At 39.6% G+C, this 16,898-nt stretch overlaps 1 protein-coding gene across 1 annotated transcript; it reads right to left on the bottom strand.

Annotated features, from left to right (window-relative positions):
• On the bottom strand, window positions 1-16,619 carry ptpa (protein phosphatase 2 phosphatase activator). Its single transcript, XM_072672394.1, has 10 exons — window positions 16,564-16,619; window positions 14,758-14,867; window positions 14,419-14,505; window positions 14,122-14,247; window positions 12,836-12,953; window positions 11,899-11,998; window positions 11,331-11,455; window positions 10,421-10,521; window positions 4,969-5,076; window positions 1-738 (listed from the first exon to the last, which is right to left on the bottom strand). Exons 1-10 carry the CDS (start codon window positions 16,586-16,588, stop codon window positions 664-666), a joined length of 975 nt encoding a protein of 324 aa, XP_072528495.1. The 5' UTR covers window positions 16,589-16,619; the 3' UTR covers window positions 1-663.
• Window positions 16,620-16,898: the final 279 nt, after the last annotated feature.

Genomic DNA, 16,898 nt, shown 5'->3' with positions numbered 1-16,898 from the left:
TAAGACTAAAATAGTTGACAGGTTATTAATGCCAGACAGTGACAAAATGACACTTGAGCATTACACACTTACATTCACAGCAAATACAAGGCTTTAGCAAGTGTTGAGCAAGCCAAGAAAGCCATACAAACGATAAACACTGTCCTCTTTGAGACAGATGTATGTGCACACCCACACAATTCATCCATTTGTCAAAGATCATTACACACTCAAAATGGGGAAAATGGACAAACTGCCGGCATCCTTTCACATCAAAACCGAAACCAGGCCTCTACACATCCATTCAGGCAAGCTCTACTCTTGGTACATTTACATAAATAAATAAAAATGCTGGAGATCATGAATATGCATGTCTTACTGGGCCATGGACTATACTTAGGCCTAAAACAGAATACTATGAGCATTTTATTTGGGGGGGAAACCTGAATTGTCAGCTTGCAGGTGAGATATAGAAAATTCAACAAAATAAATTCCATCATTGAAGAAGGTGGCAGCCATACTGGCTTGATGGTAGATGCTAGGATTCAGATTGTAGTCACATCTATTAGTTTTGAGAGGTGGATAAATATTGGGGCTTGGTGATCGTGGCTAAGGGGATTCAGGTGCTTTGCTCTGGGACTTCAGTTTTGGTTGTGGTCTTCCATTGGCTCTTCCTGCTGCCATTCATGGTTTCACAGGCTGGATAGAAAGCAGGCTGCCGAACTTGAAGTGCTGGATGACAGGAAACTTCTCTAGACACTGGAGAATTTAATGAAAAGAAAGAGAGAGAAAAGTCACAGTCACCTTTGGTGAGGATAAATGCAAGTCTGTCATAAATACAGTCACTGAAACAAGTAGAGAAATATAGATCACCAGACTTACGCTAGTGTAAGTGTGCGCTTGGCCAATACTGACAATGTATGTCCGGGGGGGGGGGGGGGGGGTGGGTGCGGGGGGATGGGGGAGATGACGTAGCATCACACAGCCACCCATTCAGTATATTTAAGCTCATGCCTTACACACAGACGCACACACATCCTGTTCACGTGGCCCTGGATGCAACCGGTGAATAAAGAGCATGGAATGTGTTTCCTGTTAGTGAGGAATTCATTTTTGCTCCTTAAGTGGATAGTTCCATTTTGTCCATTTTGTAACTGTAAATCTCATCATTACTATGGTTCTTGTTAAGGAATACCCCAGAACAGAATGTTTTGATTAATATCAATAACTTCATTAACACCAATAACTGATCATTTATATATTGTAGCCTATACTAATGCCAGTGATTCATTTTTAATGCCTTTTGAAAAGTCATAGTTATAATATAATTATAATAACTATATGCTTCCCAATAAAAGGTTACTGATAACTAAACTGCCCTCGATTTTTTCCAATTAAGGTATTGGCTGATGATATGCTCTAGTCTTGGGCTGGTAACTGATTTTCTTCATATTACCTCTTGTTTGTTCTTTTTCACACATCATGTTATTTAATTGCTGTGCCTTTATTTCAACATTCCCTCAACAAATTAAATAGAAACTTGAACTTCACGAGGTCACAGGACTAGGGTGTTCCCTTGAAAACGTCTGGTGCGTAATTTTGACATTTTGTGGTAAGGGATCAGAAAAGGTTCTCTTCTAAAGACTGCTGCTGCACAGTAGAACAGTGCTCCAGCTCCCCACATATTCTGCTGAATTTCCCTTAAGGTGTTTTCCAGTCAAACAGAGAATCTGATTTGCCTTTTCTAATAACCCTATGGGCAGTATATTGGAAAGTGTTCTTGGTCTTCCAGACCTCCATTTACCATCTCTGGTAAAAGCGTTGTACACAATTTCAATCCAATATACAACAAAGAAAGTGTCTCAAATCGAGAAACAACCATATTTGAGCCAATCAGCATCTCCAGCCCAGCACATGGAAGGGAAGGGTCAGGGGAGACCCAGTGTGTATCTGGCACATGCTACATGTTGAAGTACATTCATTCTCAAGGAGCAATGACTGAAAAGCAGCTGAAAATGAAAAGATGAGCAAAAAGCGTAAACACTGGCGAGGTGTTTGGGAGGTGGCGAGACCTCCAAATGCTAAAAAGCATGAAAAGGGATGAGGATGTCGCTCTATTTCTGTTCAGTATGTGGGTAACATTTACTTTTTTTTTTTTGCTCTTTCACAGAAATAATAGCGAATATTTGCGACTGGTTTGCTTCGCAGCAGCAACTGCAGCAACAGTTTGCCAACCCGCAACCTAGTTAACGCTGACCTATCTTCTGCCATAATTCTTTTCTGGGTCCACAACCCAGTGTCATTAGCTTGGCAATGCACAACCATGAATTTAAGGGGCGGAGCTTCTGAAGGAGCACAGCAGGGAGGGGTGTGTTTGTTTTGCTGTTGAGATCAAATATCAACAGTCGTTCTCCAGAATCATATACGGTGCTTTTAACTGCCATTTCTTGATTACATTATAAACCGAAAATGAACTGCTTTCTAACATGATACTTATTACAGCTACTATTACTATAACGACATTTGTCAGCAATTAACATAAAGGCTGATAAAGGCATCATGCGCTAGCCTTGGGCTGCTTACTGTTATCAAATACTGCAGGAAAAAGTGTCTTAATATTATTACAATTCTTTAATTTTTTTTTGCTTTACCTTTATTTACTGTGGTTGGTTCAAAAATGCATAGAGCAGAAATGACTGCATTTAATTATAGACTATAGAAAACAGAACATCCACTAATTAACTAAACACATACTTTGTAAGCCATTTAGAAAGATAATAACACAGATTTCCATCCTGGCAAAGAATGCTGGCATATATGCAAACCAAACAAAGAAACTCCAATAAATGAGATCTGCTCTCCAGTAGAGAGTAAAATGGATAAGCCTGTCCAGAATAAACTGCCAAATTGCCAGTTTGGCAAAACTTTGGTTTCCAAAGAACATGAAGAAGCGCTGGACGTGAACAGTATAACATACTGCCTGTGCAGAATATAGTATTATTAATTAGGTAATATCAGAAGCTAGCCCACTGGTAATGATGCTACCATCTCTTTAGCTCCCATGTAACCATTTGTATCTAAATCTGGATCATTATTTCAGAAGAATTCTAATAAACATTTAACACCTAAATTTGCTTCGTCCAAGCTCATCATGTCACTGTATTTTATTAATGTATTGTTCAGTTCTCGCATGTTAATCACAACATGCATATTTTTACGCTAAAATTTAGCTGCAGAAATAGTCCGCCTCGAGGCGCACTGAAGACTGCAGAGCTAAGGCAGTAGAAGAGGGAATGCAAGGGTGTGTGCGTGTGTGAGTGTGTTGGCTGGGTGGGGGTGGGGAGGTTTGCAGACAGACTGGCCCCTCAGCTGAGGGAGGGGAGGGGCCACGAGGCCTTCTCTCTCTCAACAACACAGGATGTGGCTCTGGAAGAGGGGGTGGGGTTTTAGAGGCACGCACACACACACATACACTTACTTAACCCTTTCTTGTCCACATGAGTTTAAAATAATGCCATTAGAAATTTGAAGGATTTTTAGAAATTGTATTCTAGATCACCAACCAATGAATCCTTTTCAGATTCTATATCACTCTTCTACAAACCTTAAAATCCAGTTTCAACTTATGCCATTAGAAATGGGTAGAAATGTGATTTTTTAATGTTATGATATTCAGATTTTGATCTGAATCAAAGCAGCTGCAATTACTAATTCAAGATGTCCAGCACTAAAACTTTACAAGGCACTGATCCAATGTGCTCTTACTACACAGCTCCCTTATCATTCATGTTAAAACAAACCAAGGCAATGAGTCAGAAAAATGAGTCAGAAAATGCTAATTCTACCTTTTCTCCCCTAAAAAGAAAGACCAACATGCACAAGCCTAACTGTTTATAAACAAACTGCACATCTTTATGGTCACTACAGAATATTACCATTTTTTTTATATATCTGTTTTCACACTATTTTAGAAGGTCAGCTGACATTTACATTTCATTTCAAGTAGAACAGACCAATGCAAGAGGTCAAACAGTACTTCAACAAATAAGAGAATAGTAATAATAATTATAGCCACAAGAAGCAATATGCAGGGGGCCAAGCACTTTCAGCTCACTAGTATGGGACTGTTTTGCAGAAAGAAGATAAATCATTGGCACCCACAGCTTTTAAAAAGGCCTCATCAAGCTGCTGCTGCTGTTTACCTTTTGTTTACGTTTGTTTTAACTGTTCCACTGGTTTGACCTATGTACAACAACCTCTTGCTGAAATACAGCGGTTATAGCACACCCTAGAGAAAGAAATCTACCATAAGCATTTGAGTTTTAGCTAGCTGGGTTGAATGAACCATGTCTAATCTATTTGCCCTAATTTGTAGCAGGAAACACTTGTTGATACCAACATTTTTCTTTTTTTTTTTACAATAATTACTTCCAGGGTCTACAAATGCCATCTATACCAATTACATCTTACATTCTGATATGATTTATAGTCTAGCTTAAAGATGCTGTGAAACTTACGTAGCACGTACGTAGCACTTACAGCACCCTCTTTTAGCATGTGTGTTCAAAATTATAAGGCCACCTCAAAATGCTCTGTTGAACAATTATGTAAAGTTTCACTGAAATCTGAGGAAGGATTAACAAGTTAATCTGTTGTAGTAAGTTCTGCTCCAATTCTTGCTCGGCAGCATTAGGCAGTAATCTTTACGAATGTCACATTGTTTTTAGAAATGGCTGAGGTTATAACACTTGTAATTACTGTGATACCAGTTATGTGAAGACTGGACTAGGACTAGTTTGTAAAAGTAGGTTATGCGTATTATACAAATGAGCTAAACAGCTAAAAATTCAAAACTGCAGTTTAGATTATTTTAGATTAGGGGAAAAAACAACAGCCCATCATTCCCATATCATGCATTTATCTTTTTCCTCCTCTGCAGAGTGGGAAACTGCAGAGATGGGATATGGTCTATTGTGACTTTGTACTTACTTCAGCCTTGTACATTCGTACAAGGCCTTGGTTGACTTTGGACCAAGAAGGGACTGCGCTGATGTTCCACAACTGGTTAGAGTGCTCAGCAAAGGGACCAGTTTTCATCTGAGGGAAGAGAGTGAGCAGAAGAGAAGTGAGCAAAAGAAAGAATAGAAGAAGAACATGCTTGAGCGCTTGAATATTAAACTAAGAAGAAATATCTCCTGGGTTAGAATTGGGCCTCTGTAGTTACACATGGAGTGATGGATGTAAAAAAATCATGTTATCACCAAGAGATACCACTGGATATTTTTCAGAACAAATATGCCATGAAGAAAAGAGAAAAAAAAGCTGTGAGTTTGGGCTATGTGATGCTGGCAAACAACACTGATGTTGAAATACAGAAGCATGAAAGCATTTACAATCCTTAAAATAACAGTGAGCAAAACTAAGGTCATCGTTGCTGTCATAACAGACCGTACCATCTCCGAAACGGTAATTTTATAAAAGAAGGAACTTGAATTTACATGAATACATTTTGGATAATTTCTACCATAATACCAATTCATAATGAAAGTTCAAACAGGGTTAGAAGAAGTTGAAAGGTTTTAATACTACAGTGACAACAAAAACTACATACAAAACTACAAAAAGGAAAAAGTGCTGAAGAGGAAGAGCAAAAGTAAAAACAGAAGAAATGGATAGTCATTATGGCTAATGGAAGGCTCGGTAAGTATAGTAGTCAGACGATAGTGGTGTGTGTTGTATGAAAGGAGAGACATGGTGACGGCTGTAACGACTGAAGCAAGTTGTAATTAGAGTTGTAAGTTCTAAAGAGTGCCTCAGTGCTAATGGTAATATTAGAAGTAACACAGTAGTAATAACTGTAGTTTTGGGTCCATTCAAGAGGCCAATAGGGGAGAAAGTCTGGTGGGGGGGGGGGGGGGTGCTCCAAGGAAAGACGAGCTCATGAATGGAGTGCTGTGTAGTGCTGCGTAGCTTTACTCCACACACACACACACACACACACACACACACACACACACACACACACACACACACTTTCCCAGACTGCCCTCCTGAGGCCGGACTTTCCAGTGGGGCCCAGCAGTCCTTCATGGGGGTGGGGGTGGGGGGGTGCTAAGGGAGTGAATGATTCACAACAGCATGTGTGGAAGGAAATGACTCATGTGAGCAGAGTGCTCTACACATAACCTCCCTGAGAGAGAGAGAGCAGGCAAAAGAAGAGAGAGAGAGAAATATAAAGTGAGAGACAGACGTACAGAGATAAGGGCATTCAAAGCAAGCACATTATCAATGTCTTAACAAATCCTTAATTATTACCTGGGCTAAAATGTGTTTTTTTATTTTTGAGTGGTCTAAATTTCATAAATAAAGACTGCAACATTAAGGGTGTGTAGAGCACTTGTGTGTTAAACACTGTCAAGTTCCTCTTTGTCTTAAGAAATGGCACAACAGAGCAAGAACAAGACAAGCCCAAACATGACTAGAGAGAGACACACACACACACACACATCGAAAGAGACACAAAAAAAGAGAGACAAATAGATAGAGGGAGAAAGAGGGTAGAGAGACAGGGTTAGGGTTTCTGTCTCTGTCTCTCCCCCTCCCACATATATCTCTATCTCTGTGTGTGTGTGTGTGTGTGTGTGTGTGTGTGTGTGTGTGGAGAGACATATGAGAGAGCGAGATGTAAAAAGGAGACAAGAGGGAGAGAGACAGCCAGCTAGAAAGGGATGAGACGGGGACACAGAGAGACCCCCGAAGATGGATAGAAAGAAAGGATGAGGAGGAGAGGCTGAGAGAGAGAGGCAGAAGGACAGAGAGAGGCAGAAGAAAGGGGTGAGATGGGGGAGGGAGAGACGCATATGAGTGAGGGAGAGAAAAAGGGGGAGAGTGGAGAAATGGGGGAGGGGGAGACAGAGGGAGAGAGAGAGAGAGAGAGAGAGAGAGAGAGAGAAACAGACAGACAGAAAGAGGAGAGAGAGATGGGGGAGGGAAAGACACATGAGAGAGAAAGGCAAAAAAGAGCCAGAAAGAGGGGGAGTCAGGGGACACAGAGAGACAGAGACAGAAAGAAAGAGGGGGTAAGAATGGGGAAGAGAAGAGACAGAGAGAAAGAGAGAGACCCACGAGGGAGGGAGGGAGACGGACGGAGAGAAACAGGGTCTGAAAGACAGAGAGCAGAGACAGAGAGAGAGAGACAGACAGACAGAGACAGAGAGAGAGAGAGAGAGAGAGAGAGCGAGATTGTGTTGTATGGTAAGTTTGGGTTAATTCTGGACTCCACCACTCCTACACTGCACCCCCCCTCCTCCCTGCACACACCCTTTACTCTCCTTTCTGCATTCTGGGAAGTTGAGTCACTCTGTAGCCACAGCTGCAGCATCCTCTCTGCTCTTCACACACTCCTCCCTCCCACACCAAAAAGCAGCACACACACACACACACACACACACACACACACACACACACACACACACACACACACACACACACTGTAGTACAGATCTGAAGACTTATAGACAGATTATCTATTAACAGTTATCAGTGCAGTAAATGTATTTTCCTCAAGCTTCATTAATGATATTTCTATGGGGTTATTACACCTTAAGAATACCTAATCAGTAACTACATGCAAAGCAGTGCAAACTGGCTGAGCCCGAGTCAGGAACGACCAGTGGTTCTGAAGAGATAAAGGTTAAACTTGTGTGAATGGGTGGAGCCACACTACTATTGACCGACTAGGCAGATGTGTGTAATTGTGTTGGTTTTCAGGACATCACAAATAAATCACAAAAAAATTAAAAAATTAAAGAACTTAGTCTGGTTTACTGCGGTTTCGTATGTCTATATTTGTTTTTTACTAACTGTATATTCATTTTTCCCTCCCCTTTTACCCCAAATTGGTAGCGCCAGTTAACCTACTTGTTTGTAACTTGTTTGTAGTTGGTGAGGCGCAACAGATAACACCACTACCTGCCAGTGAGCTACCACACCATGTGGGAGACTGGGGTTCGAGTCCCGGTCTGGTTGACTATGGCGCTACACCAATAAGAGTCCTTGGGCAAGACTCCTAACATTACATTGGCCCACCTCTGTAATACGAACACCCTGTAAGTCTCTCTGGATAAGAGCGTCAGCTAAATGCCGTAAATGTAAATGTAACTCCCCCTAGCACAAGCAATCCTCCCGACACTAGGACGGTAACTTAAGTCTCCTCTGATACATGTGAAGTCAGACACTGCCTATTTTTTCGAACTGCTGCCATTGCGGCATTGCTGGGCAGCCGACACACTCAGAGAAAAGCTCTGGGTCCACGGCTCCATCTGCACCATCTAACAGATGCCTCGACCAAAATCCCCTAAACAAGTGATGAGGGGAAGGAGTGCCATCTACCCACTTGGAGAGAGCATGGCCGCTGATAGCAAAGTGATATAGCTCGGGATTTAAACTTGTGACACCACAGGCCATAGGTATAACCATTCTTTTTTTTAATTTTTATTTATTTTTTTAATTAAATCAACTATCAGAAGCTCTTTACCGGACTAGTAACACTGAACGATCTTGTGGGAGACATCTGGGTTATACATGCAGTGAGTTAATAGGCTCTTTCATTGAAACAAAAAAAAGTGTATATAATAAAAAATGTATACAATAAATATAATATAGTGTAAGTGTATACAATAGAAAAGTGTCTTCTATCTGGACAGGAAAGCCAACATGTCCTTTAAATTAACAGCAAAACACATACTTTGAAAAGCACTATTCATTAATATGCCAAAACATACATACACACACACACACACACTGCTTAGTCTTAAAAACGAACAAGGCTTCCCCTGCAAAATATATGCCCAATTGTCCAAAAGAGGATGGACTCTTCACTTGAGCCTGGGTCCTCTCAAGGTTTCTCTATATTAATATCTTAATTCTTCCCCACAGTTGCCTTAAGCGTCCTCAAACTGGGGCTCAGACATCAGCCTTATCTGTGGTTTTAGCTGCGTCACGATAACTTTTTATTCAGGCCTTGGAGATTGTTTTAAAGGATGGTGTGTATATTTTTAAAGGGAACTGAGATGTTCTTCTGAAGGCTGTTATCAGGATTTTTGCTGTGTTGGGCAGAACTGAAAATGAACAAGTGAGCTCGGGCCGCGAGACCTGGACTATGAACTATAGGATAGCAAGCTATCTGAACGATGTGCTCGTAACCACTCCTCAGTATGGCCTACGTTCGCCTGTTCTACATTGTGTGAAGCTGCATACAGACCAACAAGACCTTTCTCCATCTCTATATTTCTTCTTGGCCACGTTTTTGAGACTTTAAGATATGTAAAGATTCTTTGACGTACAGAGACCGATTATTCCCGAAAAAGGACACGCTGACATAAGATAAGAACCTGATGGCACTCATCTTTAAACTGTTGAAGCAGCCAGAGTGGAGCCCTTCACGGTCATCAGAGCTGAACAACAAGGCGTTAGACACTGCTGACGTAGCCATATTTATCTGTGTCATCCACTGGTTTTATATTTAGTCATCTGCATTAGGTTTTACCACACTTTCAAGCCCAATCTGACCCGATATCGCTTATCACATTGGTGCCATCTCTACCTCGTATCTAATAACCAGTCAACTTCACACTCACAAACAACAGTAATGGCCTATACACTCACTCCAATCCACTGGTACTTCCTGTTCACACTCACAGACAACATAAACAGAACCAGCTGCCAAAAATACCAAATAGTGTACAGGACAAAAGATAGCAGTAGATAGAACAAACTACATTTCCGGTAAGTACATTACGGTGTCCCATAAGGTTCCATCCTAGGACCTCTCCTATTCATGTTATATATGTCACTACTGGGTACTGTTATTCACAAGCATGTCATCAGTGTCCACTGCTACGCAGACTGTACATATCGGCCAAACCACATAATCTAATTCTTGGTTAAATCTAAGTTAAATTAAATTATGTTTAATATAATTCAAATTAAATTATATTAAACTGTATCAATTTCAGTCAAATTTGCTTTCTGCGCATCCATCAGAAGCTCTTTATCAGAGTAGTAACACTGAACTTTGATCAAGAATAGTTAGCTAGTTAGATAGCTTGACTCATCCCCAATAACAGCATCATGTAGAGATAGAAAACACACTGTAAATTAATTTCTCCGAAATCAATTAATATTTGCTGAGCACAGTTAACCTGAAACCTAGACCAGCCTATATACTGTCACTTCAATGTCCAACTAAAGATGTACTGAAACTGGGCACTCTCCTTACATTCTTCACATTCAATCCCATAATTCTTACTAACCTCCTTTCTCTTCATCCTCCCTCCATTGTCTCGTGTCTTATTTAGAACAGGCCCTGCTAAAAGGGGACGTTACCTGAGAGACACACACACAGATTAATTTACGAGCATGTGCGCACGCACACACACACCTCATTGATGAACTTGATGCACTCTAGGAACATGTAGTCCTGGTGGTACTCGTTAACCACCTTCTCCTCTACAAAGTGCCGGGGCTCCAAGGTAGGGTGGTCTGAAGAGGGAGAAAGAGGGGAAAAACACTTTAGGCACTTCATCACAGCCACCAGCAGGTGTCACCACTCCTCCATAACGGCCGATGCTGCAAGCGCCAAATCACCACTAACCCAACATTTCATTGCAGGTTCTAGTAGAACCAATATTAGTGTTGTGTGTTTTCTAGGGTTATATTACATATTGCATCATATTTTGTTTACATGGATCAACACCTTAAAAGGAGAACTCCATTAATGATCTGCCAATTGTAAAGAATTCCACCCTTTTTTAAACATTTTTACACAATTCAATACATAAGAGGTCAAGAAAGGTTTTTAGAACACTTTCCAGAGATGTTCACAATAGTGATAATGGGAACCACTTCTGGAGTGTGAATATGCTGCCTGTTATCTTTGGTCTAAATCCTATTTTTAAAATACATTCATGTCAAGGAGGAACATACGAGTCCTTGGAAAGCAAAATAGCTTAAAGATTTTCTTTCCTTTTGACTTCCCACTGTTTTACTACTATCAATATTACAGCATCAGGAATATTACAGTATCGGTTCTGTCATTATTACTGTAAAAATGTATTTTAAATCTACTGTAAATTGTACTTTACATTAGTTCAAATATTTATTATACAAAATTAATAAACAACACTTTGCTGAATGGTCATTTAAAGGTGGGTAGGTTAGTGCTACAGCTTCAAGTCAGCTTCAAAACTATGACCTAAACATTATTTCTCATCACAGCAGTCTCCAGACTGTTGGGGTTAAAATGGCAATGACTAAAAAAAAAAAAAAAAAAAAAAACGATGCCAAATTACCGATGAGTTGGGAGCTGCCCCATATAAAGGGCAAAAACTGGAAGTCATCAAGCCCCCACACGCCCTGGCTGCCTGCCGGCTCCATCCTGTATGTCTTCTGCAGCTTCCGCATCACTTGCAGATACCTGCACCCATCAGAGACCAAAGCTCATTAAGATGCAAATGTGTATCACACGCAGCATTTTTCACACTACCAACCCCCAATACTCTGTGACTATGCAGGAATTAGGTTATCAATTGCCTACCAAAAGAACATTTTAAGAATAAAAACATCATATTGTTTTGGGTTTTTCCGTTAAATAAGTGCACAAGCAGAGATAGATTAAAGAGATTCAACTTTGGTGTTGATTAGTACAAGACAATGAAATGCGGTTTTACATTCTATTGTTATAATACAGAAAAAATATGCACAGTGTATATAGAGTATGGACTGCTGCAGTATACAGCATGCTGTGCATGAATGAATGCTATAAATAAATGAACACAGTGTAGAATAGCTTAGACTAATAACTAAAACAGTAAACAGTAAGTGGAATAAATATACAATCCACATTTTAGTGTAGCAAACCTGTCAAAGACTTTGAAAATGATGGCTAGCTGGTCGTCCACTCGAAGAGCTCCAACTTTGCAAAGACAGCAGAGGAATGCTGCAAAGGCGGCTTCGTGACCTGCAAATACACACAAAAACACACACATTCACCTTTACAATAAGTATGATGGGCAGCACAGTGATGACTAATGTTTTTCCCATTCCATTAAAAACACCAACTGAAGACAATTAAAAACAGAGGTGAACAGCTTATTCAGGTTTACGTCTTGCAGTTGTTTACTGGGACACAGTGAGGCTCCATGGCATTTTTGCTTCAACAGTGCCCTCCAGTGGACCTACAGAAATGTCTCCACATCTGAGTTCAATTACTCACTCGGATCTCACTGTGTTGTACACTGAATTATGAGTTTTAGTCCAGTGTACCTAATATATGACCTAAAACAACTATGTTAATAACCATTAGAAAAACATACTCAGTAAATAAACTGAGTGAATTTCAGAAGGAAGAATACAGGCAAACCGATTTTTACCTATAAATCTAAAAAGCAAGACAATTTAAAGCAACATTATGTAGCATGTTTACCTTTAAATGACAGCATCAAAATCATGCTGTTGCTCCACTGACTTGTAATAGGGGGAAAGTGTCTCTATTGTTGCTACACGTGGCTCAACACACTGCTAACTACACTATGTAACTAAAGCCAGCAGTAAAACGCTTATGAGAACCGTGTAACGCTGCATAACCCAAGTCATATTTGTGTAAAATCTTGTAATATCACTCTACCGCCTCAGTCCACATGCTTCTGTCACCTTCAGTAGCTGCTCTGTATCTCTCAGCTTGTCCATAAATCAATGTGTAAAGCCTTTCCTACACTTCCCAACTGTAGGGGGAACCCAGGGGCACTCAATTTGTGCATTTGCCCATTTTTCCTTATACACACACACACACACACACCTGTGCCATAATCAATCCTAGTAGAGTTGCCTACAGCCTCCTTTAGGTACACAGCAATCTCAGGAGCAGCAGCACTGAGGTCAGAGGGTAGAACTGCAGCGACTAAAGTCTCAGCATCCTAGACACACACAGAAAGACACAAACACACACTTTAAAATTCATTAACATTGTGAATGGCACTGAATTCTCAAAGTTAACATGATAACCCTATGTACCCTGCAGAAGAATCAGCTCGTAAGAAAGTGGACTGAGCAGAGCTGTTGAGTCAAACCATGAATAAACCTATAAGAGACCTACAGTGCCAACAGAGGGCGCACTACTGAGGTCTCCGCTTTAGTGCTGCATTGCATACCCCCTTATTTAATTTGTTTCTGTTAATACATTTTTTTTCAAATTCATATAGCACTTTCCTTACTGTGTGTTTATGTACTGTCCCTTTAGAAACACACTACCACAGTGTAGTAACATGACTCATCCAGTCTGCAAGAAGCTTAAACAGTTGTTTATTAATTGAGTCAAGGTCAAATGTTCAGTTAATTGGGATATTGATTTGACATCACTTCCTTACACTTGTATTGATTTTTGCCAGTTTAAAAATTTAAATCTAAAAACGTAGTGTAGGGTCGTGTCCACACATATCCTGTTGTTTTCAAAAGCGTAGTTTTATCTCGGATTGTACTCCCATCCATACAAACACAATGTTTTAACTTTTTAAAACAATGTCAATGTTTTTGAGAACTCTGGTTTTAATGTTTTTGAGTGGACAAGCAAAATGCAGCCTTTTGAAAACGCTGACCTTAAAACAGTTAACTTGTGCATGGTTGAAAATTGTAAGCTTTTTTTTTTTTTTTGTATCGAGTCTTTGTGAGAGATTTGGAGACCTACTTGTTTAAACGACAAAGTAAGAGAATCTTTGCTGTCATTAGAAAATGTGCTTTAGCCTGGATTTAGGATTTAGGGCTGTTTTGGTCATTACACTTGCTTCTTTGACTCCTGCTTACATAAGTGCTTTAGTTCCTATGTCATCAAAAATATATAGACATATGTGGACAAGGCTTCAGTCTTACTAAGCCCATACTACATGACGATATACTGTGGTTGTGGTGAAAACGCATTTTATTTTTATTTAAAAAGCAATGAAGATATATATTTTTCAGTATGGAGTGGTAGAGTCAGAGCAGCCACCTGGCTTAACATCATTACATACAGAATGTGAATAAACATAATCAGTGAATCAGTCATATGTTCTTATAAAAATGGATCAAATACAAACATGGAGTGTGTACCTGGTCTAGTTTGGTATACCAGGTACGGTAAGCTTTATTGCCAAAGCGTGAAGGCTGATCTACAGGTGGTGTTTCATCTATCCAGCGATCTAAAGTTCCCAACAGCGATAGCAGCTTCTCCACCGTCTAACAGCCAGAAACAGAACAAACACAAAACACAGGGACTTAAAAAAAACAAAAAAAAAAACATTTATAAATAATAATAATAAAAAAAAAGAAAAGTGTGCCCTTCAACCTTGGCCTACACAGTTCTGTCTCTAGTGGGGGCAGAGGAATGAAAATCGATTATGCACTTACTTCTGAAACTGGGTATTCACATGTGAGCTTCTTTCCTTTCACCCCTTCATTCAGAGTTTGAACGAATCCCATGTAGTCTGCATACGCCTACACATGCATAAGAAACAAAGACCACATGTTAAAAGCCTTCTTTTGGAATGACTCGACAAATACTAGTTAAGAGTAGTCTGTTGTTTTAACTGAACTAGAATCATTTTGTCTTAAACTATCTGACATAATGTCCAGCCAACTGATTAAATTGGGACATCTTTAAGGCTTAGTATCAGCCAACACCTATCACTTTCAGTAGCAAAGCAAATGCTTGGGTCAGTGGTTAAAGTCTCACCCGGCTGGCCCTACCTGGGATCTCTTCCATTTGCCCATATCAGGCACCATGCTGATTTCTTTCTTTGGCACCATGAAGTTGAAACTGGCAGGTATGGGAGGCCCATCATCTTCAGGAGAGGCACCTGAAAAAACAGCAAAATAAAGTTAACAGTCAATATAGTTCTATCTTGGTTAGGATTCACAATCTGACAATTTTCAACATTAAATTCCACAATACAATAAGGAAGTCATGGAAGTCTGGCTCTACTCAGACTTTTAAAGATTGAAAAGTTAAGAAAAGAATTAAAAGATGAGTCAAATCAGATTTGCTTGATGAAAGTCACAGAAGGCTCCTGTACATATACACACACACACACACACACACACACACACACAACATACATATATATATATATATATATGTATATATATGTATATGTATGTATGTATATATATATATATATATATATATATATATATATATATATTAGTGTTGCATAAATATTTAAGCTGTGAAATTACAGCTACTGCAGCAAACAGCTGTTTAAATTAAGCCTTTCGTGTTAAAATACCAAACTATGCTTAACCAACAAACAGGGCTAAACATTACACACCACATTAGACTGAACCTCTGATGACCTACATTTTACTTTCAGTGATTGACTTTTTCTTGCAGTTGCATTGCATGTTGCAGTCTGGGCTCCTCTCTTACGGCATGTAAGAATATGTGCTCTATGCTGATCTTCAGATGCTAATAACCCAACCTATTGTCTAAAGCAAAAACCCATGTATGGGATTATAATCTCTGCAGATGTCCTGTGTAATCACAGAAAGAAAGGAAGGAAGGAAACCCTCTGGGATTAATGTTCTGCTTTCCAGCCCTTTGTTATATCAATCTGCCAGTCATACATAAATGAAACACCAGTGGAAACGTTCACCCACATGCGTGTAATCTCTTTAGCCCCTTTCCCTAAACCAATTATATTTAATTCTGTGCATCAGGTATATCTGAAGTAGAGACCACTTGAAAATGTGTAAGTCAGAGGGTGCTCAGGACTGGAGTTGAGGACTACTGGTCTATACCTTTTGGCATAATGAAGAATGACAGTTAACTTTAATTATAGTCCTGGTGTGATCACACATGTCTGGGCTGTTTTGGCATTTCAGTAGAGGAAATATTACTGTCCATGATGTTAGTGGGAGTCTTTTAATACTATTCAACACATGCAGTGTTATTAAGGAGTTATTTAATGCAAGTTGTTCAGAGCAAGCTGGAGCAGAGGAGCTAACTTACAAAGCCTGGACCTAGGCAGCTCTGCTCCCAGACAGCACCCAAATGTAAATCAACAGAGATACAAGGGCCTGCGTTCACCAAATGACCACGTGTGTCTAAATGGGTTTAAATATAATCTTCTAAAATCTGAACTAATATTACTTTAATTGAACTCAATAAAAACCTATTGCTTCAAACCACAGCCCAACTTCTCTACTTACATCTGTCTCAACTCCGAGTGGAATGTGGTAGAAAATGTGCTAAAATAAAGCAATCAACTCAAATAATGTATAACTATGAACAATATAAATAAATGTGGAGCCCAGCTCTGCATTAATAAAAAACGCATGTTAATAAAAACGCTAGCCTCGTAGCTAACTGCTAAGCTAGCAGGAACCCACTCAAGTGAATGAAGCGCGATCAAAATACCGGTTTCCACACACGCATATCAATCTCTCCTCATGAACGGGATGCTGCTGGCAGTTATTAATCAGTAGAGACCTCATATAAACCGATTTCAGAATGAAGCCTGCCAGGCTGCAGTAGCTATTTCCATTTTAATTTACCTGGCTGCTGCTCGCTCTCCGCCATGTTTGTTGATGGCTGAGGCAAACGTGACACCTCGACCTCTGACCTTCAGAAATGTAAACACAGCGTTAATCACAAAAATCATTCATTGAAAATAAGGTTTTTGCAGTTCATCATTTTACAAACGCAATCAAGAGCTATTTTATTCATTTAATGATGCAGTGTGTTGAATATCAGTGTCTTGAATATGCACATTTGTATAATATTTATTTTACGTCGCCAGGTGAAATTTAGCTTTTTTTCGAATTTTGAATTTACATTTATTTACGGTTTTATGCGTAAAATAAATTAAATAAAAACTTTTAACATTTAT

The sequence above is a fragment of the Salminus brasiliensis genome, chromosome 1, assembly GCF_030463535.1.
Source record: "Salminus brasiliensis chromosome 1, fSalBra1.hap2, whole genome shotgun sequence".
In the NCBI taxonomy this organism is placed as follows: domain Eukaryota; kingdom Metazoa; phylum Chordata; class Actinopteri; order Characiformes; family Bryconidae; genus Salminus; species Salminus brasiliensis.
The sequence above is the reverse complement of the archived record's forward strand: the minus strand, read 5'-3'. Positions and strand labels throughout refer to the sequence as shown.

Bases quoted from the DNA above. Each gene is read 5' to 3' on its own strand.
- ptpa (XM_072672394.1), bottom strand. From the start codon at position 16,588: ATGGCGGAGAGCGAGCAGCAGCCAG. The intron at 11,456-11,898 runs GTTTGCTACACT...TGATGGGTGCAG, and splicing joins ATTTTCAAAGTCTTTGACAG to GTATCTGCAAGTGATGCGGA. The intron at 10,522-11,330 runs GTAATTTGGCAT...CTCCCTCTTCAG, and splicing joins GGGCAGCTCCCAACTCATCG to ACCACCCTACCTTGGAGCCC.